This window comes from Notolabrus celidotus, chromosome 22 (genome assembly GCF_009762535.1).
Source record: "Notolabrus celidotus isolate fNotCel1 chromosome 22, fNotCel1.pri, whole genome shotgun sequence".
Classification (NCBI taxonomy): domain Eukaryota; kingdom Metazoa; phylum Chordata; class Actinopteri; order Labriformes; family Labridae; genus Notolabrus; species Notolabrus celidotus.
Window position 1 is genome coordinate 21,629,701 of NC_048293.1, and position 23,165 is coordinate 21,652,865.

The 23,165-nt window shown below is 40.9% G+C and overlaps 3 protein-coding genes across 3 annotated transcripts in view; 1 reads left to right on the plus strand and 2 right to left on the minus strand.

Annotated features, from left to right (window-relative positions):
* Window positions 1–5,815: 5,815 nt before the first annotated feature.
* On the minus strand, window positions 5,816–11,466 carry qrsl1 (glutaminyl-tRNA amidotransferase subunit QRSL1). Its single transcript, XM_034674510.1, has 11 exons — window positions 11,317–11,466; window positions 9,690–9,849; window positions 9,514–9,612; window positions 9,347–9,443; window positions 9,067–9,228; window positions 8,796–8,971; window positions 8,286–8,398; window positions 7,676–7,868; window positions 6,904–7,021; window positions 6,589–6,794; window positions 5,816–6,197 (listed from the first exon to the last, which is right to left on the minus strand). Exons 1-11 carry the CDS (start codon window positions 11,338–11,340, stop codon window positions 5,980–5,982), a joined length of 1,566 nt encoding a protein of 521 aa, XP_034530401.1. The 5' UTR covers window positions 11,341–11,466; the 3' UTR covers window positions 5,816–5,979.
* A 22-nt stretch (window positions 11,467–11,488) lies between these two features.
* rtn4ip1 (reticulon 4 interacting protein 1) lies at window positions 11,489–21,082 on the plus strand. The gene is made up of 9 exons (XM_034674511.1): window positions 11,489–12,033; window positions 14,744–14,895; window positions 15,728–15,796; window positions 16,483–16,607; window positions 16,940–16,988; window positions 17,235–17,371; window positions 17,622–17,805; window positions 20,132–20,224; window positions 20,404–21,082. The coding sequence occupies exons 1-9, from the start codon at window positions 11,778–11,780 to the stop codon at window positions 20,527–20,529; spliced, it is 1,191 nt and encodes a 396-aa protein (XP_034530402.1). The 5' UTR covers window positions 11,489–11,777; the 3' UTR covers window positions 20,530–21,082.
* The window catches only part of crybg1a (crystallin beta-gamma domain containing 1a), a 53,182-nt gene continuing 51,037 nt past the window's right edge, over window positions 21,021–23,165 (minus strand). The window contains exons 21-23 of the mRNA XM_034674509.1: window positions 22,985–23,143; window positions 22,040–22,202; window positions 21,021–21,827 (exon numbers count right to left, since the gene is read on the minus strand). Coding sequence (XP_034530400.1) covers window positions 21,739–21,827; window positions 22,040–22,202; window positions 22,985–23,143 — 411 coding nt within the window. The 3' untranslated portion in view covers window positions 21,021–21,738. The remainder of the gene's footprint in view (window positions 21,828–22,039; window positions 22,203–22,984; window positions 23,144–23,165) is intronic.

The window sequence follows — 23,165 nt, forward strand, 5'->3', positions numbered from 1 at the left end:
GGTGGGAGGGATGGAGAGAGGATGAAAGAGGAGAGAGGGGACGGCCCGCAAATCCTCACATCCGGAGAAGAGAATGTCAAAAGAAACCAGAGACGAGCACGGGCCCTGTGTGTGTGTGTCTTTGAGAGTGTGACGAAGGAAAAGCTGATCATGGTATCTGACAAGTGACACTTTCAAATGCTTATTTTCATAAATGTCTCTCTCTCTCTCTCTCTCTCTCTCTCTCTCTCTCTGTGTGTGTGTGTGTGTGTGTGTGTGTTTGTAACTTCCTTTCAGGCTGTCACCACCACAAACTATTTTGTGTTTACCTTCTCATGTCAGAACAGCGTGCAATCATGCAGCCAGTTTACAGGTTAAAAATGGTTCAATTAATATTAAAGGAAGTCAAACATTTAAAGTGACAGTGCCTTTTTTTTTTTTGTTGTGTGTTTGTAAGAGATGTGTTGAGAAATTGTCCGGGTCAACTCTACCACATAATCAAGCTAATCTCTAAGGAAGTTCAACACAAAAACAAACATAGGTGTTGGTGTACGCTTGATTTAGAAATGTTACAGTGCTGTACTTCACCGTCAGAAAGCCTGTTTGTTTCTGCACTACTTATTGACGTGTTGCTCCGCCTGCAGCGCACTGATCAGGTCATCAGGTCCATGATGTAAGGGGTAACTTGACTTCTGCAAAGTACACAGATTTACTGTGAATTTTGGTTTTAGTTCACCCCAGTTTGATGTAATTTTAAAAAACACATGGTGAACGTGATGCAGTAACTACTGTGGAGTTTTTTTTTTATGTCAGCTCAGCCTTCCCCTCTCGGTGGTTTCTCCACAAAGAGGTTGAGCTGACTGTAACCCAGTAAAAAAATAAGTATCCCTTTAAGGAGCAAGCTTAGTCATTAGAATTGGTTATCATGAAGTCTGTTTTTAACTCATATGTGATGCTTTATAGTCATAGTAGTGCTCTGAGTCAAGTGAGCCGGGCAATCCACAACATCCATCCTGAGAAACCTGAGACGAGAGAGTACAAAATCCCAGACTAGCCTTGGCCAGATTTGACTTTAAGCTTCACTGAAAGAAAAGTTTTAACTCTTAAATTCAGAAAGCATATCTGCCTCCAGGATCAAACCTGGTTGATGATTCTTCAGCAGAGGACCCTGACACTAGAGGCTCCTGACATTACAGGCTCCTCCTCCTGTACTACTTCAGGGATCCATTGGAGCCCTAAGTAAGCCTGGGAACACCGTGTTCTCGCAGGGCACGAGGGGGATCCTGAGTGTTTGTTTCTCTAAATATCAAACCATTCCTTTAAAGATGAAGCTCTTAAGTGCTAATGTACTTACAGAAACAAGGACACAGGCTGTTACTAGGTGTTTAATCCTATTCTTAATTATCTTAATGTGGCCCGCTGGCTGCAGAGCTATTTTAGATATGGTATACGTCCAGGAGTCTCAAATAGACGGTTTGTGTTGCTCTCAGGCTGAGGCGTCCTTCTTTTAACTCAGGTAGAACAAGGTGACGCTAAATTTAGCAGCGATGGCAGCTGGAAGCTACTGGGATTTGGGGTTTCCAGGGCACTGTGACAGAATCAAGGTGTGGTGGACATGGTCTTAAATACGCAGCATTGCAAACATCTCCATTTGTCTTTCACACTACTCTGTCACTCTTCCTCTTTGTGTCTCAGTAGAACAATGATTTCTTCAAGACAGAAGTGATACCAACTCGTCTATTTTTATCTTTATGATCCTTGCTGGTTGATTGATCACTCTTTTACCTTTTAGACTTGCTTCAATGCACGGATGAGCTTCATCAGACCTGCTCTGTGAAGGCCACGCAGCCACTCAGAGAAAGTGCTCTTAAATTTATTGCATGACTCTTGGAACAGCAGCACACTTTTACTCAGTGGATATTTATAATCTTCCGACGCCTATCATTACATCACTGTTTAAAAAATGATCTGATGGAAGAACAATCTAATGATGTTTTCGTTATTAATGGGATAGTTTTTTTGCAGGGGGTTGTATGAGATACTTGTGATACTAAGTGTTTGATATTCCCGAGGACATGCAAAGGAGGTCAACATTTTTCCTGTTGTGCTCTTTAGTAATTGACATGATTGCAAACTAAATAACTCAACTCAACTCAAACTTTATCTATAGAGCACGTTTAAAACAACCAGAGTTGAGCCAAGTGCTGCACAGATCAAAAGCAGCACAAATGACAAAAATAACCCAAACAATCCCAATGATACAATACTAAGATACATAAACACAGTGCAAATATAGAATAAAATAAATTAAAATGTAATTAAGATTTTGCCAGATGTCCACTCAACCTTGGTTAAAAGCCAGGGAGAAGAGGTGAATCTTTAGAGATGATTTACACAAAGGCTCGCTCGCCTTTGGTTTTAAGCCTCGTTTTGGGGGTGACCAATAACAACTGACTAGACGCTCTCAGTGTTCTGGCAGGGACATGATAATGGAGAAGCTTGGTCAGGTACTGGGGGGTTAGGCCATTAAGAGCTTTAAAGACAAACAATAACATTTTAAAATCTATTCTAAAAATAACCGGGAGCCAGTGCAGCGAAGCTAGGACAGGGGATATGTGCTAGCGCTTGCGTTTGCCAGTGAGGAGACGGGCAGCTGCGTTTTGTAGTGAGTGGTCCAGGGCCAAAATACACTGAGTTGCAGTAATCCAGTTGTGTGTTAACAAAAGCATGGATTACAGTCTCAAGATCTCTCTGTGGCAGGTTCCCCCTTACTTTCGATAAAACCCTCAGATGATAAGCGATGTTTTTAACGACTGAGCTAACGTGTCATCAAATATTACACTGAGATTCCTTACCGGATGTTTGGTGTGATGGAGCCTTGAAAACCAGCTGGAAAATCTGCTGGACCACAACCAAATATCCAAATATTATGATTTCTGTCTTTTTTTTATTTAAGTGCAAAAATGTTTGCGGCCATCCAGGACTTAACATCAATGTTCTAACAGAATCATTGGATTTTGAAGCTAAAGGCAGGTAGATCTGAACATCATCGGCATAACAGTGAAAGGAAATATTATATTTCTTGAAAATTGACCCCACTGGCAGCATATAAAGCAAGAAAAAAATAAATAAGGGTCACCCCTTCAAGTACTTAATGTATAAATGTATTGTTTCTGGTTTATTGAGTTTTTGTGGTGCATGAAGTTGACTAAGAAGTTCTTTTAAGTGAAGCGATGTGAAGAAATGATATTGTGAAAATAACCTTGAAATACAGAAGGAAGTGTTTCCAACGTTTGCTTTGGTTGATAAGGCAACCTAATGTGATGAAACATGATCAGTTTGATATTTGAAAGAAGATGCATTCAAACATCCACAAAGAGTCACAGAAAGTCTTTCCAAAAAAAAAAAGAGGAAGAAGGACATCCTCATCCTCAGCGGCAAAGAGGGAAGTGAAATTATCAAATGAGTTAGTCTGTTCTGTTTTGTGCAGAACTGTCACCTGGAGCTTCAGATCAATCAACTCATCAAAGCTAGCTGAAGCTGTGAGCAGAGACCCCGTACCCCACAGAATATTCCATCTTTCTGCACAGTTTAATCCCTCAACTGGATTACAGTATCAGGTGTAATCACGAGTGCACACAGACATAAGTTTAGACTCTCTCCTGCAGAGAACGTGTCTGGATTATCAGCACAGGGCAGGTTAATACACACTGTGTCCTCTCACTGCAGTGTCTTAGTTTAGGCCAGTTTCCAGCACTCTAAATGGCTGAGTGGATTGATTGCTTGTGTTGAACCAACACTTTAATTTGGGAAATCTTAGTTAATGGAAAGTGTCTGCTTGAGCCAAAATGGCTTAAGACTCTGTGGCAGGTCAGGAATATTTCAGACTCTTGTTTTTCACTTCTATCACTCAAACCTGCAGACTTCATATCTTAGAGTCAGAGAAGACGGTCTGCACAAGTTGCCAGCACATGGAGGAGAGAGGAAGACGTTTCAGAAAGGATCCAGTATGTGATGAAGGTACTTCCAAACATGTTATCTTTAAAGAGTGCTTTAAAACTATTCTGGAAACTGATTAAAACATTGCGTAAAGATGACAGGAGAAGCTCAGGGTTTCACAGAAGTACGGCTATTTTCAAACAGTCGTAATAAATGAATTAATTTATATCTTTCTCTGTCTTTGAGGAGCGTCGGTTCCTGTGCACACGTTGAGATGTGAAGACAGTGGTTGTGTATTTAGTTATAGAAGTTTTGATGGCACTAATGAGTTTTTAAGGATTACTAAAGCTGGATTTAAAAATAGCCAGTAATAATCTTAATGTGGATTCATCAGGATTTTTCAGTGCAGACTAAGAAGTGTACCCAAATACTTAATCCTTACCTGGGAGCTTTTATGACACGCTGGTGACGTAGATAATTCACTTGTAAAGTTGTTTCCTCTTCATATTTAGATTATGAAATGTTTCCCATTCTTGTAACTCAAAATAAAAAAAATCTTCTTCATTTTTGCAGGATTTCACATTTTACCTTTCCGGATTCACTTACCTGTTGTGTATACAGCAGCTATGTTTGCAGATCTACTAATACAAATATTTTCAAAAGGGATTAAAGAGGAGTGTGAGGAAGAAGGTAGATGCCAAGTTGACGGATGTTTCCAAAAACTGATGACGAAACAGCAAAAGTTTGAAATGTGATCACACTGGCATCAAGCAAAATCCAAAGTTCAGCGTCTTTCAGCTTCAAGTCCTGAGATACAGTAAATAGAACTACAGACCAAAGAAATGTCATGGGATCTATCCATGCATGATTATACAGCCATAATGACTGAGGGAATATTGATCTCTTAACAAAAAGGTAGCAGACAGAGGTGACAGTTAGCCTAGGGGTTTCCTCATTGCAGCCGTTATTGGTTCGACTCTCAGCCTTGACCCTCTGCTGCATGTCACCCCCAGCTCTCTACTCCCCACATGTCAAGTCTCTCTTCAGCTGTCCTGTCCAAAAAAATACTGAAAAATATAACCTGAAAGAAAACAAGAAGCAGATAACACTGCATTCCCAGAGCAATGGTGCCAAATCTACGAGTACGCAAAGGCAGGTACAGACCATCTTTAAATTGAGGATGTGTCTGCTAGCTTGATTCGAAAAACTTGTGTCGCCCATCTATGGATTTGTCCTGTGTTTTTTAACTTACTGTTGCTTGCTTGTGTTGTCTATTCATTTTGTGCATCTGTTGCTTCATTTGAATTGTATGCCGCTAGTTTAATGATTTGATGCTAATGTGTACAGCACTGTTAAATGTTGTCCTATTGTGTCTGCATGTGTCTTCCTTAAAATTTCCTTATTGCTGCTTCCTGATTGTCTTGCTCCGTGTATTTGATGTTCATGGCCATTTTCTCAAAGACTGTCATATCATGTCCTTATGTAGCTTTTAGTAATTTTAATCGTATTGAGCTATTTGTAATTTTCTTTCCTTTTTTTGTGTTTTGGTTTCTCCTCTCCCCTTTTTATTTTAATTTCATTCTACTTTTTTTTTTGTTTGTTTAATCTTGATATTTTTAGGGAGCCTTCAAAGGACCTCCTTTCCATGCACTGCTTAAAGTCAAAACTGTAAGATAAAGCTTTATCGTTGCAGGTAACTGATACCCAACAGGTTTCAAAATTGCCTAACAGCTGATTTGTTACGCCTCTTTTCCCTCCACATATATATTTAATACCAAAGCTTGCAGAAGTGAATGAACTGCAAACAGAAACCAGAATAGGGGAACAGTTTAAGTGTTCTTCTATACACTCTGTTTATAGAGATGAGTCTGTATACTAAAACATATGACGCAAGTTGTAAAATGTTTACCACTTCTGATAATTATGGTTTATTAAATGAGGAAACTGCAACAAGAGTTTCATGAAGGCATCTTACAGGCTCTAAATGTCCATCATGGCTGCACGGTGCATCACGTCCGCCTGTATTAAGTCACTTTGCAACACTTGAGCTCACAGTTCTCCTCATCCACCCGAGGTCTGCTTTCTTTTGGTCCCTCCCGTGTCATCCTTACTCTCTTTACCGTCTGCGTAGTCTCTGATGGAGGGAAATCCAACCCTCTGCTCCATCCACTGGGCAACACTAAGCAGCTTCTTTTCTTGGAGTGCAGGGCTGATAAGCTGTAAACCAATGGGAAGGCCCCGTCTGGATAAAGCTGTTGGCACAGACACAGCGGGGAGACCTGGGGACAAGAAGATGAGAGCGGAGTGAGAGTTAAGGTAAAGGTAATGATTAGGATCTTGAGGTAAGATAATTTGGAGGCTGATTAGGGAGGAGAAAGTTTAACCGAGCATAAACACACTCTTCAAGGCTCTGAGTTAAACTTCAACCTCGTGTTAGAAAGAGAGAAGCAGCTTCTCTCTCAGATACTTCCTCTTTAACTTTCACTTTGACATTTGTTCTCACAGATGAACCTTTGTCACAGAGAAGTAATCGATTCAATGACTGTTCCAGGTGAAAGGTTTTCAGTGTAGGCTGTTTAGTATGTTAGTGTATCCATGCATTACAAATAAACTACATCCTGTACCCGCCCACGCATCAGTGATGCATGAACAGCTCTTCTCTTTCTGTACCTGCCATGTTGACGGGCTGGGTGAAGACATCCTCCTGAGCGCTGCGCGTGCGGTTGTCTTCCTGCATGAAGTCAGAGTAGCACGCTGCATCTGTGAGAGTGGTGGGCGTCAGCAGGATGTCCACACCTGAGCTGAACACACGCTTAAAATCATCAGAAATCAGTCGGCGGACTTTCTGAGCCTTCCCAAAGTAGTGCTCGTAGTTCCTGGAGAAACAGAGGTCATGATGTTCATAGTTTGTCTTAAAAATCACTCTTAAAGACTTTCTTATTTTCTCTGAAGTTTGAAGCAAGAAGGTTTCATGGTTCCTCTTACTGCTTGAGCAGGAAGTAGTTCCCTGACAGAATCCTCCCTCTCACTACGTCGTTGAAGCCCTCATGTCTGGTCGAAGCATACATGGCCTCCGTCGAGCTGTCCACCGCACTGCGATGTCCTGAGGGAGCAGGGATGGACATTTTGTATTCTCATATGAATGCTGCAACTGGTGTGAAACGGTCCAAACCCTACTCTGAAGCTTTGGTCTGCAATGTAACCCTTTAAGGTAAATGTACGTGCAAGGATTTCCCACAGTGGCACAAAAAATACTGATTAAGGCAACAAGGGGTGAGAACTACCTTGTTCTGCAAAGTGAAGTTACTGAAACTGTTAATGGAGTCTGATGCTTTTAATTAGAGTGACAAAAACTGATGTTTGTGGTTTAGAAGTAGCATATTAATCTTTACCCCTGAGTTGCATGTTTGATGTTGCAGCTATTGAAGACAGTGTTGGAACAGGGGCAGCAGGAATCTACTGGACCTCTTCCAAAACATTATGAATCTTTGGTCCTATTAACCTTGAAGCTCTGCCGTCTCTGCACCTTAGTGGCTTTAAATTTAACTCTGCAACGGCCAACTATTGGTATGCAATGGTTTGGAGTTGGGGTTATACATCCTAGAAGAGGTGTGACAGTCTTGAATCAAACATGCCACATAAAAAGGGGCTTGTCAGTCAACTAGACCTAAAATAATGTCTAAAATAGAGCCTGTGTTTTAAAAAATAAAAGGTATCCCCCTACGAGGCTGAAAGAAAAGAAGGTCCTGGTTCGTACCGTACTCTAAGCCGTCAAAACGTGCCATGTTAGACGCCACCTCAGTGTGGCACAGGACGTGGTAGCACACTATGGAGTGCTGGGTGTGTGGGAGGGACACCTGCTCCACCCGAGCCCCAGCCTTCTCAAACATGTCAGCAACTCGACTCCACTGAGCCAGAGTCTCCTCGGACAGTCCGGGGGCGTGGTACTCCTGACAAACATTTACAGACACGTCAGACGTACAGATTAGAAAACTGGTGCTTATTATATTCATTGAGACGTTTCAAAGATGTTTAAATCAGGTCGATCATCACGTGAATAAAACACAGGAAACATTGTCATCAACACACCATTTAACCTATAATTGATTGATTGATTTTTGTTTGTTTTGTTTTGTTTTGTTTCGCTGCTTTGCTTTCCTTTGCTTTTCTATTGTACAATTTATTTTCCTGTAAAGTGTCTTAGAGAAACTTTTAAAGCGCTTTTATAAATAAAATGTATTTTTATTATTATTATTATTATTATTTATATTACACTCTAAACATCTGACTGGAAATTGCTCTTTAAACACTCATCTCTGAGACACTAAAGAGAAATGAATGATGATTCTATATAGAAGTAAACTCACCTTTGGGATGCCTACACAGATGTTCCGGACATCGAAGTCTTCAGGAAGCTCTGTCAGCGATGAGGGAGCAGGAACTGTGGTTGAGTCTCTAACATCCTGGCCTTGAAGGATACCTGAAAACCCCAGCTTATCAATCAATCAGACTTTATTTATAAAGTGTTTTTTTATACAATGACATTGTAACACAAAGTGCTGCACATAAAAACAACTTAAAATAGAATAAATTTTAAAAAAAAGAAAGATATATATGAAAAGAAAAAGACCCCCCATCCTAATCCAAACCCCAGCCCCGACTCCAAACCCACCCCACACTCCTAAGATTAAGAACACAATATATGCAACAACAATAATAATAAAAACAATGAAAATAAAATAAATAAATAGATAAATGAATAAATTAAAAATAAAAAAGAAGATGCTGAACGAACTGAGGAAACTTATGAAGACTTTCACAGTAGGTCACCTGCCTGCAGAAGTTACAGCGATGACAGTGAATCAGGAGTTTCCTACCTAAGACGACGGCTGCATCGCTCACACTGCGGGTCATGATTCCCGGGACGTCCATGGAGTTGACCAGAGGGATGAGACCGTGTCTGGACAGCAGACCATAAGTCGGCTTCAGGGCCACAACACCACACAGCGCCCCAGGGTTACGAGTAGAGCCGCCCGTGTCTGATCCCAAAGCCCTGCCGAGAAAATATCAAAACAGCTGATTTTCAATTTGTTCCCATCATCATACAATCTGTATTTCTCTGACATGACGGTGAATGCTTCCTCTCACAGGTAGCTGGTGAGTGATGCCACAGCTGCAGCACTTCCTCCTGAACTTCCTCCAGTGACGACCCAGTCTGAGTCCGGCGCTGCAGGTGTCTTCTCTCTGTAGGGGGCCGCATAGCTCCAGGGGTTTCTCACTGGACCGAAAGCCCCGTCTGTACTGCCTGCACTGTGATTTAATGAAAAAGGAAATAAGACAATTACAACAAGTAATATTAAGAATGGACTCTGTCTCTTGTCTCTGGCACTACATCAAGGAGTAACAGTTTCCACCTGAGTGAACCTACCCCATAGCAAACTCATCCATGTTGGTCTTCCCCATGAGAACAGCCCCTTGGTCAAGGAGCTTCTGAACCATTGTGGCATTGTAGGGAGGCGTGTAGTCTGTAGAGAGAGTAACATTAGGTTATCATTGCTGGATTTGCACAGGGCAGAAAGTAACACTATCACTGACCTTTCAGCATCCTGGAGGCACATGTTGTCTTAATATTTTCTGTGCAGAAGTTGTCCTTCGCTGCAAACGGAATTCCATCCAGCGGACCTTTCGGCTTACCTGAAGAGACACAAGATGAAACTGTAACACCTACGACTCTGTGAAGATGCCTGGCGAACACACTCGCTTCAACACACCTTGTAGGAGTCTAGTTTCTGCCTCTTGAGCCTGCTGCAGTGCCAGCTCCTCAGTCACGGTGATGTAAGCGTTGAGGTGTTGTGTTTTCTTGATGCGGTTCAGGCACTTCCTGCACAGCTCTGTGGGGGAGATTTTTCCCTCCCTGAGAGCCCGAGACACCTTCAGAGGACGATAAAGGAACAGAGTTGGTTGAGTGAAAGTCTTTTACTCAAATGGATAAGAGCTATGTTTGACTTGAGTGTATCAGCATGCCATGACAGTAGTACAAGGATCTGAAACTGGAACATAAGAATAGAGTTCTGTGGACTCCGCCTTTTATTGAGTGTTAAATTTAATACACTTTTTATTGGCTGCAGACTGAACTGCTCAAGTAAACACAAAGATAGGAATAACCCAGAGTCTGGAAGAGAAAAACAAATAAAATAATATCTCAATAACAAATATATCTGACATGGATTATTCTGCACTACGATTGCTTTGACTTGTAGGGTAACAACCCCCATAATAGGCTTCTACCTGAGATAGAGCAAAGCTAAATATTTAACAGTAAAATGACTTTGTTGGAAAGGTAAACAAACATTCAAAAGGCATGCAAATAAAAGTTTTTTTACTTTACAGCGACATAAAAGGTCATCTATTTTCAGCTGTCACCAGGCTCTGACAGGGAACTAGTGAAGCCAGCATATCAAAGCAACCTATATAATATGGCCTTAGTGTTGTTTGTGTGTAACTACAGGACACAACGTATAGATTAAGAAATAAAACAAGATGTAATAAAACTACTCTCAATTCAACTCATCTTTATTTATATAGCACCTTTCATACATTCAAGCATGCAGCCCAAAGTGATTCAGAAAGATAGAGACAGAAAACAACAGCAATAGATATAATGATACAAGGCTAGAATAAGATAGAGGAATGTGATATGAAATACCTAAAAATAAAATCAAATAAATAAAAAAGAAAAAGCTAGAATAAAATAAAAATAAATAAAAATGATAATACAGCAATGGTCATAATTAATTCATGTATTTATTTAAATGTATCTACTCAGTTTTATTGATATTTTCAGCCTTAATTTTACTTTCAACTCATATCCTCACCCTTTATAAATGTATTTATTTTAACTATCTATATTCTTAATATTAATTTGATGCTGTAACTTATCTTAATTACACATATTTTATTGTTGTCGGTGTGTATTAGTCTCATTTTATTTCTGCTTCTTTCTTGTTTTCAATCGCTGTAAAGCACTTTGGGTTGTGTTTGATTTATGAAAGGTGTTATATGAATAAAGCTTGATTGATTGATTGATAATGTTGATGATGCAGTCCTGGGATAAAGGGAAATTGCATATTAATATCAAATATTTATTTTATCTGAATGTATTTTCTATCCTTTGATGATACTCTGAGCTGTCTGCACATGGGCATATTTAATATATATTTTTATAAAGCACAGTTTAATATTGCAATTAGGAAGCAGAAGTTTTAGAAACACTTTTGCAGCCTGTGTCACTGCAGCTCGTTATGAATCATCTGCATAAAACATCCAACATGAAACACAACCCTGCAGCAGAAGACCCGGAAACACAGCCTCAAAGAACATGAATATATTCTCACTAACCTCTCTTATTGTCAGGCTCAGCATGTTTATAGTTTCTCTATTACATCCTTTCACGTTCAAAACAACCTTCGTTACAGTGTGCAGCACAAGCAGGTTGCCATGATTGTTCCGGGAATCATCCTCCAACAGCCGCTTCTGTGATTGGACGGTGGTTGAAGAAGCCGCGCTCTGATTGGCCGAGAGGCATAGCGCTTGTTAAGACACCGGTGCAGGAAGAGGCATGTCACGGAAGAAGACCTTGGTTAACAGATCCTAAACTAGTGAATATTTACATTTTTAACTCGATATTTTGACGTGTATGTATAGAAGGATAATGTCTCAGATAAGAAGGTGCTTCTGGCTTTTAAATAACTCAAACAAGCTAAACGTTTAGCTTCACGTTATCTGTTTGTCTTCAATAAGGGGCTGCTAAATTACCTAAAGCACCTTTTTCACTTTATTTAAGCATTTGAGAGTTTAAAATGAGTTCTGTTAGACACCTCATGAACAGCAGGTGCTTGTTTCACCTTAGTAAAATGAAGATATGCCAGAGGAGACTCTTTAGTTCAACCAAAACCTGCAGGACTATCATGCCTGCCTGGGTTATAGATAAATATGGAAGCAATGAAGTGCTGAGGTTTACTAGAAATGCCAGCTTCCCCATCATCAACTACCCCAATGAGGTCATTGTCAAGGTGTGTGCTGCAGGACTGAACCCACTCGATGTCAGCATGAGAGGTGAGTCTGAATCAGCAGCAATGCCTGCATGACATGAGAAAAACGTGCAATGTGCATTAACAATGTTAGATATTGTGTTAAGGATATTGAGGGTGATACAAATTAAATAGTGCATGCAAACACATTTAGCTCACAGTTTCCACATAGATCTGCTGTTGTTTATGCAAACACAACATCTGTGTTTGCAACATTTCCCCACTGAAACCAAAATAAATCCTTAAAGCATTTACATGAGCTTCAATTGGCTGCATCAAACTTAAAGCTGCTGTGAGGAACTTTTGATTTATATCTATTTTGGCGCCCCCTTGAGGACAAAGTGATACCTCTTGTCTCTTGTTCTGTACATGAAAAAGTAGTGCTTTCAACAAAAACTCACCCTAATGTCGTTTAACAGCCAGATTTATCACTCCATGTGGTTATGTGCCATAAAAACAGCCAAAAAAGGGTGTTTCTAAAGCCAAATATCAATCATGTGGTCTGACACCTACCCCCTCTGAGTGGTTTGTAGCATTAAAAATGACAACAATGAAGGTGTCAGTGTTGTTGTTCATGGTCTTGTTTGCTTTTGAAGGTCATAAAGAGGCATCAGTGTCGGTTTCAGCCTGTTTCTCAGCTGGTTAAAAACTCCTCACAGTGCCTTTAAGTGAAATATCGGGAACATTTTTAACTTTCCCCTTTGGTTATTTTGAAATGCTTATGTTGCTTTAAGGATTGAATTATGGTTAATTACACAGCCTAACTTTAGATTTACAAGTCTACTTTGAGTCTGTACATGGCTTCTGCAGTGGACCTGAAGTTCAACTGCACAAACATTTCATAACCTCAAAATCACATTTCACATTTCAAAACATTAAAATATTCAACAAAATAAGAAAAAAAGAAAGACAAAACGTTAAAATATTAAAATATTTTATGAAGCACAAAAACATTTCACAATGTTCAATAATATTTCATTACAAAAACAAAGTAAATGCAAAAATATTTCATGACACATTTAGAAAAAATGTACAAGTATTATATGAAACACAAAAACTCACAAAACATAAGAATACTTAACAAAATACAAAAAAATGTCACAAAATTCACAAATATTAGATAGGACAACAAAAATATTTCAAGAATTAAATACATTTCATAAATATTTTTTCAAATATTTTGTGTCTTGAGAAATGTTTTTGTTCCATAGAAAATGTAATGGATGTAATAAAAAGTTTTTTGTGGTCATGAAATGTTTCTGCAGTTGAGCTCCAGGGCCTCTGTACCCCTTTGTGCACACACAGATGCATAATAAAACAAAAGTGCGGTGAAATTAAGTGAAGATGATGATGATAAAATAAATGTAAAATTGCTTTGTCACCAGATTGTTTAACTCTTAGAAGTATAAAGTGTATTCTGGAAAAACACAGAGTTATAGGAGCTTAATCTCCTCTTGATTAGAGATGCATCAATTGTGAAAATCCGGATCCATACAGATGCTGATGTTGAAAATAACAGTTTAGTGTTGATCTTATTCCGATACAGCTGTTTCTGCATTACTTCTTTGTAATTCTTGGTGTCTGAGCTTTAGGTTTGGTGTACTTAATTCGCTTTTTGTCGCTGATCGTCCTCAGAGAAGCTTTACTTCTCCCACAAGCGAACATTTTCCGTCACGTTTAACCATGAACACAAATCTGATCTGGCCATACAGACTGAATAAAAACCTCCCTCTCTGTGTCTGTGGTTAGAAATAACAGCATGCCAGCATTAAAATGATGCAACACAATAAACGTCTACTGACATGGAGCTGATGCATGTAACAATATTTGCTGATGGGCCGATTTCTGTTGACAGGACAAATGTTGGTGGCAGATGTTGAACTGATACAGTGGTGCATGTCTACCAATGAATAATGATCAGATGTAAGAAGTGTGAAAGCATGTAGTCACTAAATAAACCTGCATGTGTTTTATTTTATTTATATTCTACTTTGAGTGAGTAAAAAAGATACTAAGCAGTAAAAGTGCAGAGGCTGAGTAGATTGATATTTCTTGTGAGTTTATGTCTCTTGAAATGAATCGTGCAGCCACTCATCCTTCTCCCACTCAGACAGTGCCACTCTGTTATCTTAAAGGAAGTGGGTTTAGTGTGGGTGGGCTGTGAGGGGAGAATGTTGTAGTTTTTACGTCTGTATTCGTTCCTTTTCCTGGATTGAAGTTATTGCATATTGAAGGGGATCATTCAGAGGAGGTTATCCTGTCAGTGTGTTACAAACAAGTTCTCAATGGAAGGATGATATTACAACATTTTTTTATCTGGTTTCATCTTATCACTTACACAGGAAGACTTTCTTTTTGGGTCAGAGTTTGCACACTCACAGTGATGCTCCAAACCCTCAAGTGAAGCAACAGAGAGAAAGATACAGCTTATTTTAAAGTGGAGCAGAACTTTCACAAGCAGCTTATTCACTCTTATTCTGTAATTTAACATGTTTGTATCAGACTTTTTAAAAACCCTTAAAACACTGAGGCATTTTAAAGTGTTTTATAAAGGGTAATAATGAATTGTATTTATAGGCGCCTTTCTGGACACTCAAGGTCACCTTTCAACATACCAACAGTAAAAAACAACACTCAACAATTGATGCTTATGAAATGGTCTCCACTAACCGTCTTAATTCTGTCATGTGTCACTGTTTCAAAGCTGTATTCAGACACTCTGATCCTCCTGTCAGGTGGTTATGGAGCTGCAACGCTGTCCATGAAGAGAGACCCTCTGAACATCACACAGACCGGCAGTGAGTTCCCTCTCATCCTGGGCCGGGAGGTGTCGGGGGTCATCATGGAGTGTGGCCTGGATGTAAAGTACTTCAGTGAGAGGGATGAGGTGAACAAAGAGAACAGTGTTTATTATACTGAATTAAAATAAAGTGTGCCGTAGAATCTGGTGATAGAAACAACTTGTTCCTGCTAACACTGAGACATGCATGACTTTAGTTTGAGTGTAAAGTTTGTTTTCAGGTGTGCAGATCCGACAGGTATCATTGGGACTTGTTGCTAAACAATACAAAATAACTTGACTCCTGCTTTCTCATGCCACATCTTAAATAAATAAATAAGAAGTGTTGTTATTTGGCAGGAACACTGTCTGCATGTCACCTGGTCCAAGCATGAGGTAGAACAGTACAGGACTTTTCTTCTTGACTGACATCAGACTGTAATGCCTGCTGAGCGTTGCCACCTTGCTGTGTCAGAGCACCGTGGATCAGTTCATCCGTGTTGAGCCTCAGTGTCCAATTTGTCCCAACAATCCTCCCTCCTGGATTATGCACCGTCATCCCTGCTGGGTTTAGAAACATAGCATGACTCGGGTCTTTTCCACGTCTCAGCTAGAAATAGCCTCAAAGTTAGGACAGGCGACTCCTGCAGGCATCAAACCGACCTGGAACATGTATTAAAAACTCAACATTGTATATCTGCAGTTAGAGCTGCAATTCAGCTGTCCACTCACCTCACAGCTCTCTACCTATTTCTCATTTCTTTGCCTAGCCTCTTTGAATTTAGTCACATTTAAATTACTGTTTCTGTCATGAGCAGATATAAAATGTTTTGAAGCTTAAATTAGTCTGTTTTAAAGATTTCCAGGATCTCTATCTCTCTCTGTTTCTGTTTTCAGTCTGTGATCGTCGTGTGTCTGTGTCTCTGTGTTCCTCTCTCAGGTGTGGGCGGCTATCCCACCATGGAAGCAGGGCAGCCTGGCAGAGTTTGTGGTGCTGAGTGCTAATGAGGTATTTTATTATGATGGACTAGATTGAGAGCACATTTCTTTATTTTGTTCACTTCTTCAGTGATTCATTCGATTTGTTTTAACCCTTGTTTATCAAGTTTCACTCCTGGGATATATTTATTCTGCCACTGATGCCAAATATTGATATTTAAAGCAGATTAACAGCAGTACAATTTTCTGTCAACACTCTTAAATTGATTTAAATAAATAAGAAAGGTATTTATATTTAACATCTTATTGGTAAGGATTTGTGAAATATGAATTACTTCCACCTCAGATCTTTTCTCACTGACTCTACCTCGATTAAAATGCTGGGATTTATTTATTATTTTTTCAAAGATCGGTTTATTTGAATTTTTACACATTAAATACAAAAGATCAATTTAAACAATTGAAGCAAGTGATGTTTTTTGTACAAGAAACACAATAAGTGAATGAACAAAAAAGCAACCAATAATAATAAATGATAATAATTTAAAATAAAAGATAAATAAAAAGTCAAATAAATAACAGTGAAACTACAATAAGAGAATAGGTTAATATTTAAAAGATAAAAAAGCAATAAGAATAACATTTAAAAATATATATATATTAAAAAATTATGAGTTTAGTTATTACTATTCTGGTATTTGTTGATAAGGTGCTTCTTTTGTTCACTATGATCATTATAACGTGTACTGTTTTCAGGTTTCTCACAAACCGAAGTGTCTGAGCCACATCGAGGCGGCAGCCATTCCCTACGTGGCGACCACCGCCTGGTCTGCACTCGTTAACACCGGCGGACTCAACAAGGACAACTGTGCCAAGAAACGGTGAGGGAACATGGACAGACATTCTAACACCACAAAGATACACACACTCTCTACTTAATCCCCGTCCACCCTTCAAGAGGAAGCTCTGTCTTTGATGTGTCCAATTATTTCACTCCATCCAAGCTTAGCCCCGCGTTAGCCTGCCCTGCTCCCTAATGAGCCTCAGGGCTCTCTGCCGCTCCGGCAGCCACTCCTGTACTCTGTTGTGAAGTTGACACCCTGCAGCCCTGGACTTCAGCCGACATGAATCCTAATGAGGGAGAATCTGTGCAACAGAAGTGAGGAGACGACTGTCCACACATTCATTTTTAACGTCTGCTGTTTCTCTGCAGGATCTTGATCCTTGGAGGATCTGGGGGAGTGGGAACATTTGTCATACAGGTACTGATGTCGTTATATAAAGCAAAATGTGAGCTTACACGTAATGACAGCAGTCTAAAAATACACATGATCATGAAATAGACCTCCTGACCTGGATCCTGTAGCTCAGGTTCCACATGTTTATCTCATGAATCATATATTCTCTGCGCCTCTTCAATCTCTGCTCCTCACATGAATCCAGAGCTGCTCTCATATCAGTAAATGTGACTCATTTTAAATAACACCTGCACTTCCATTTGTGCACAGATGCTGAAGGCCTGGGGAGCCCATGTCACTGTTACCTGCTCCCAGAATGCAGAGCAGTTTGTTCGGGGTCTGGGGGCAGACCATGTGGTGGATTACACCTCTGGGCCTGTGGAGGAGCCGCTCGGAGCTCTTGAGAAGTAAGAGACGCCCCCGCAGATCTTTAACATCAGTGTCAGTGTTTAATTGTGTCGTACAGTATGTGACAAAATCCCTCCGGCTGCAGGCGGCTCATTAGTGCAGCGACGTGTCTCTCCCCTTCTTTTATCTCTCTCCACCTGCAAATTGCCGTTTCCAGTTCCCTTCATTTTATTGCTCAGACCCAAGAACAAAAAATGTTTTGTTTTTTTTTGCTTACATATCAAGTGATGAAACCCTCTTCACGTCCAGGTTCGACCTGGTCCTGGATAACATCGGGGGAGACACAGAGCGATGGGCTTTGAAGCTGCTTAAGCCGTGGAGTGGAGCCAAGTATGTCACTCTTGTAACACCGTTCCTGCAGAACACAGACCTGCTGGGTATCGCTGACGGCATGATGCAGACTGCTGCCACTGTGGCCACCAAAGCTCTTAAGGTAAAACATGCAGGGACTTTGAGTTAGTGCAGATTTATTATGCAACAAACCTTTAATACAATGCATGACTTTGATTAGCTGTGCTTTAAGAAGAGATGCATTTTACAGCCCTGCAAAAAATAAAAAGACCGCTCCACTTTTCCTTACGTACAGTAATAGTGTTAAAACAGCTAAAACACACACACACACACACACACACACACACACACACACACACACACACACACACACACACACACACACACACACACACACACACACACACACACACACACACACACACACACACACACACACTCATACACACTCATACACAACCCTGGAGCTCTGTACATTAAGTGAAAGTTGCATCCTGTCAGTGCACCCAGTGTGGTGAGCTCCATGCAGAGAGGAGCATGCATGCTGTGCATCTGTGGCCTGTGCCCGTGTCTGTGTGTGTTTCACATCCGTGCACCACCATCACCACCTTATTCCACTGAAGTGACATCAAACAGGAACGTTAAGATGCTTCAGCGTCTTTGTGGCAACAGTCACACCAAGAAGTAATACCTCTGTCCTTCCTGATTCTCTGAGCGGTCGCACCTAAAACCAAATCTTTGTTCCTCTTGACTTAGCCGAGTTGATTTAGGATCTTGTCTGACATGAATGGACATGAGAGGAAGTGTAGGTGTGTATTTGTGTAGTAAGAAAGATACGTAACAACTGAAAGAAGTCTCCTAAAATAAAGAAAAGGAACAGAGAAATTATTTAAATGATCTGCTGATAAAATAAGAGGATTACAGTTCAGATATTTAGCATCAAATAACACAAAATATCTTAAATCTAGTACGTCTAAATCTAAACAAGTCTATTAACATGATATGAAGGAAGATTTAAGAGCTGTTTTTTCTCAGTGTGTTAAAAGAAATGTTAACATTGAAAATCTCACACTGTTAGCATCATCTTAAAAGGGCTGGATCTATCTGTAACAACTGAGTAAGTCATTGAGACAAGATGTACTCGTGGTGTAGAGTTCAAATGTCTCCACTCTTCTGCCCGCCTGAGGGCAAACAGGGTGATGGAATGGAGTGATGCCTGTTGCAGGTTGGCGCCTGACGTCCTCACTGCTTTCCAGTAAAGCGGGACTTACATTTCTCATGAATTTAGAGTAAAAAGGATGTTCGCTGAGTTATAACAGTCGGGGACAGTCCCTGAACGACTTAACCTTTGTTTTCTTTTTCTGTGTAACTGTGAGACTGTGGGGTTTGCCCCCGGGCTCGCAGTGCGGGTAATGATGGCAGCTATAAGTTGATGTTGAAAAATACGCCTTCTGTCCATCATAAAAGCAGTATTTAATATCTTCTTCCTCTCCTATGAATCTTAAACATATCTCCATTCTTTACTGTGTTAAAGGATAAGTGTGTGATGTAGTGGACTATCTTTTTAGAGCCTCAAACCTTCAGAGAATGAGCAGCGATGTCCCGCTCACATTGGTTTGATCTTTATCAAAACGTCGAGAGGGATCAAGCTGATGTTATGTTTTTGTGCTTCAGTCAGTTCAGAGGAAGTAAAACTAGGAGCGCCACACCCCCACAGAAGGATCTGCTCTCTGACAGTATCATGTCTCTGTAGCGCCCACATCGATCCTCCAGTCAGTGAAAAAAAACCTGAGACTGATTATTCAGATGGACGCAGCAGAGGTGTCTGATTCCACAGCTGATGCATCGTTTCAGAGTCGATGTGGAACGACGCTTCACGGCAGAGTGATGGAATCTCTGAGAGTACAGAATGAAGAGGGATTTACCCTCCGCAAGAGAGCGGAGGCAGAAACACAGTTCACACCTTCATGCCTCCTCTCCTCGCTCACAGACACAGACACACAAACATACACACAAACACACACACACACACACACACACATACACACACACACACACACACACACACACACACACACACACACACACACACACACACCGTGAACTCTGTCACTAAAAGAAAAAGCAGAGCGCCGACAGCTGGCCAGGTTGTCACAATCTCCTTGTTCCCATAAAGGCCAAAATGTCACACAGACACAATGACACACACAGAGACACGCATATAAAGACACACACTCAGACCCACAGATACAGACACACACACACACAGATAAAGACACACACACACATACAGCTAAAGACACACACGCACGCACACACAGACACAGATACACACACAGATACACACACAGACACAGATACACACACACACACACACACACACACACACACACACACACACACACACGCACGCACAACATAACAAGGGGCACGTTTTCATGCTTTCCTCTCTCTCTGTGTTCTCACAGCACTTGGTCAACGGAGTTCACTATCGCTGGGGATTCTTTGCACCCAGTGGTCCTGCACTGGATGAAGTCAGAGAGATGGTGGATGCAGGACAGGTGGGTACTAGATTAGTTCTCTGCACTGTTTAGGATCTGTGTTAAGAGTTGCAGATAGGAGCTACACTGAAATGTTGGGGGAGGGCGTGTCCGATGTAAGACTCCAATGTAGACCTCAAGATAATTGAAACAGCATTAAATCATCTCTACTAACCCATCATCTGTCTGCTCTCCGTCAGATCCGGGCTGTGGTGGAGGAGACCTTCAGCTTCGCTCAGGTTCCTCAGGCTCTGGAGAAGGTGGAGAAGGGTCACGCTCGAGGGAAGACTGTGGTCCAGATCAGCAGAGAAGGAGACGACTCGTAGCGCTGACTCCTAAGAGAGACTCTGTGCAAGGTTCTGCACGAACACAAAACAAACTGGGGGTGAAAATACTTCGGGTTTAAGGTCCTCGCTTTGCATAAAAAGGGGCACGGGTGCAGAAATGACTGTTGGGATGGTAATGAGACTATGTGTGGATGTTGTAGCTTTACTGTTTGTGCACTACAGATGCTCGTAAATATTTTTCCTTTTATAAGTGGCTTGAACAAAGAAAATATATGAGCTAAGTTAAAGACAGTGACAATTTAAGCTCTTCCAAATTAATTTTAAAGGAACGTGTAAATTACAACTTTCTCTGCAGACGCTAAAAGGCAACAATCAGGTGCACAGAGCTAGAAGTAATGCAGCTTATAGAATAAATCCTTTGATACCGCCTTTGATACGTCGACATGGTCCCACCATGACGCTTTGAGACATTCGTATCGGAGTTGAGACGTCCCAGGAGCATAAACAAACTGAGATCACAGTCATCAACGTCTAAAGGAAGACTTTTATTAAAAAAAAGATGCAAGAAATAAAATCATGTCTTTTATTATTATCATGTGTAACAGTTTTCTCTTTTACATTCACATATTTACAGTCAGCAGGGAGCAGATTTCTTTAAGGAAGCTGTGAAACTTAAATCTATACACTTTGTTTTTATACAAACTAAAGCCATAAAGAAGAGTTTGCATAAAAAGTTAAAAACCTATAAAACTCTAAAAGATATCAAAAACTTTACAGAAGAATTATTCTACAGAGATCTTTGGAGTGAAGGCACGTCACACTTCATATTGCAGCTGTCGGTACAAAGAATACATTCATGTATGCCAACATCATGACTGAAGAGCAGACACTGGACCCCTGCAGAAGAAAAGTACCATGAAGGAAAAAGCAGCATTGAGACAGGGCTGAGTTCTCACCACGTACGGTGACAACATAGAGGAGGGAACAAGTCTTTGGTTCAAGATCAAGTGTCTAAAAATAATCTCCTGAAATCAGATCTTAGTGCTGGATCTAATGTGCATCAAGTCAAAAGTTACACTCCTGAACAAGAGTGAAAATACTACAAAAGAGTGCAGTGTTTGCAAAAAAAACCCCATCCTGGGTCCACCTCTATGGTGTGAGTGCTGCAGTGGAGCTGCGTCACAGGGCTCAGGGCCCATGGCGGAGCAGCAGGAGGGGGCTGTGAGGAGAGCTGAGACTCCGATTAGGTCACAGGATCTCTAAAGTCCACCTCTGGTTGAGTTTCCTCTCGTCGAAGGTGTTGAGGATCACCTGGTTCCTGTCATACTGCTGACCGCCTGGGAGGAGGAGACGAGGAAACTCAGGTCAGGGATTTAAAATGACAAACATATGAACTATTAAGGAAGCTATCATTTCATAAAACTTTTTAACTGCACTGCCTCTTTTCACCAGGAGGTGGAGCTGTTGAATAAAGACTGAGCCTGAAGCTGTACAACTGAACAATCTATTCTACTCTCTGAACTGTAACTTGTCTTGTTTGATATCTGACCTTTGACCTCCAGGACCAGGTCAGGTTTGACGTGACAGCGCACCAGGCCGTTTGCAGTGATGTTCCACACTTGGTTGATCTTCCCTCTCTCTGGTGAAACGCAGAGCCGGCAGCCCGCCATCACCATGCTGCCTGCGGTCTCCAGACAGCAGTCCTCCACCAGCTGCAGACGGAGACATGATGGAGAAGGATGGAGATGAGTTAGTGAGTACTGCTTAATTATCCCTGCTGCTTAAAGTCCAGTTGAATCAGTCATACAAACATAATATAACACAAAACCTTCTGTAAATATCCTTACAATGTGAAGATACCTCAAAAAGGTACCAGGTAGCATTAAAACTAAGCTCTCTCCTTGTCCCTTTACTTTATTTTCAACCAAACTGCAAGACAAAGCCGGTCTAAGCAACTCCACAAGTCTTTAGACCTCCTGCAGACTAAAGACAGCAGACAGGAATACAAACAAACCCCCTTTGAGGGAGGTGAACTGCACAATGAACAGTGAGTCTGCAGGGAATTGATGTTGTCTTCCTGCCTTTTACATTATCCAGATCACACCCTTGTTTTCATGTACACATCCACCTACGATAAGAAAACCACAGAGTGAGTATGAGCACTGCAGCCGTGTGTTAAAGTATGAAACAGATCCTGCAGGAGAGCAACGGTTCTTTACAAAGTTTAACTTCAAATCTGTCAGAAAGCATAATACTGATGATTAAACTGTGATTATTTGACTCTTAAGGCCACCCTCCAAGTAAATGAAGCACTTCTGAGCGCTGTTAAAGAAGTTTTGTGGAGATATTTTGTTTCTTTGAATATAATATAGACAGACATCGCAGGTCTGTCCTCTCTGTGAGCTTTCATAGAGTTTCCAGTCATGCATGTTTGTACATTATTTGCATGACTTGTGTTTCAGCAGTCTGTCATGTTGATGGTATTCTGCTGTACCTTGCAGGTAAGCTGCCCGTCCCGATAGTGCCAGATCTGCTCCATTCCTCCGGTCTCCTCCACAGCTTGAACTCTCATCAGCTTGATGTCGTCCAGAGCTCCCGTCAGCGACATCGGGCATCCTGTTTCCCTGTTCTTCAGCCGGAAGAACATCGGCTTCTGTGGGAGGGAGACAATAAAC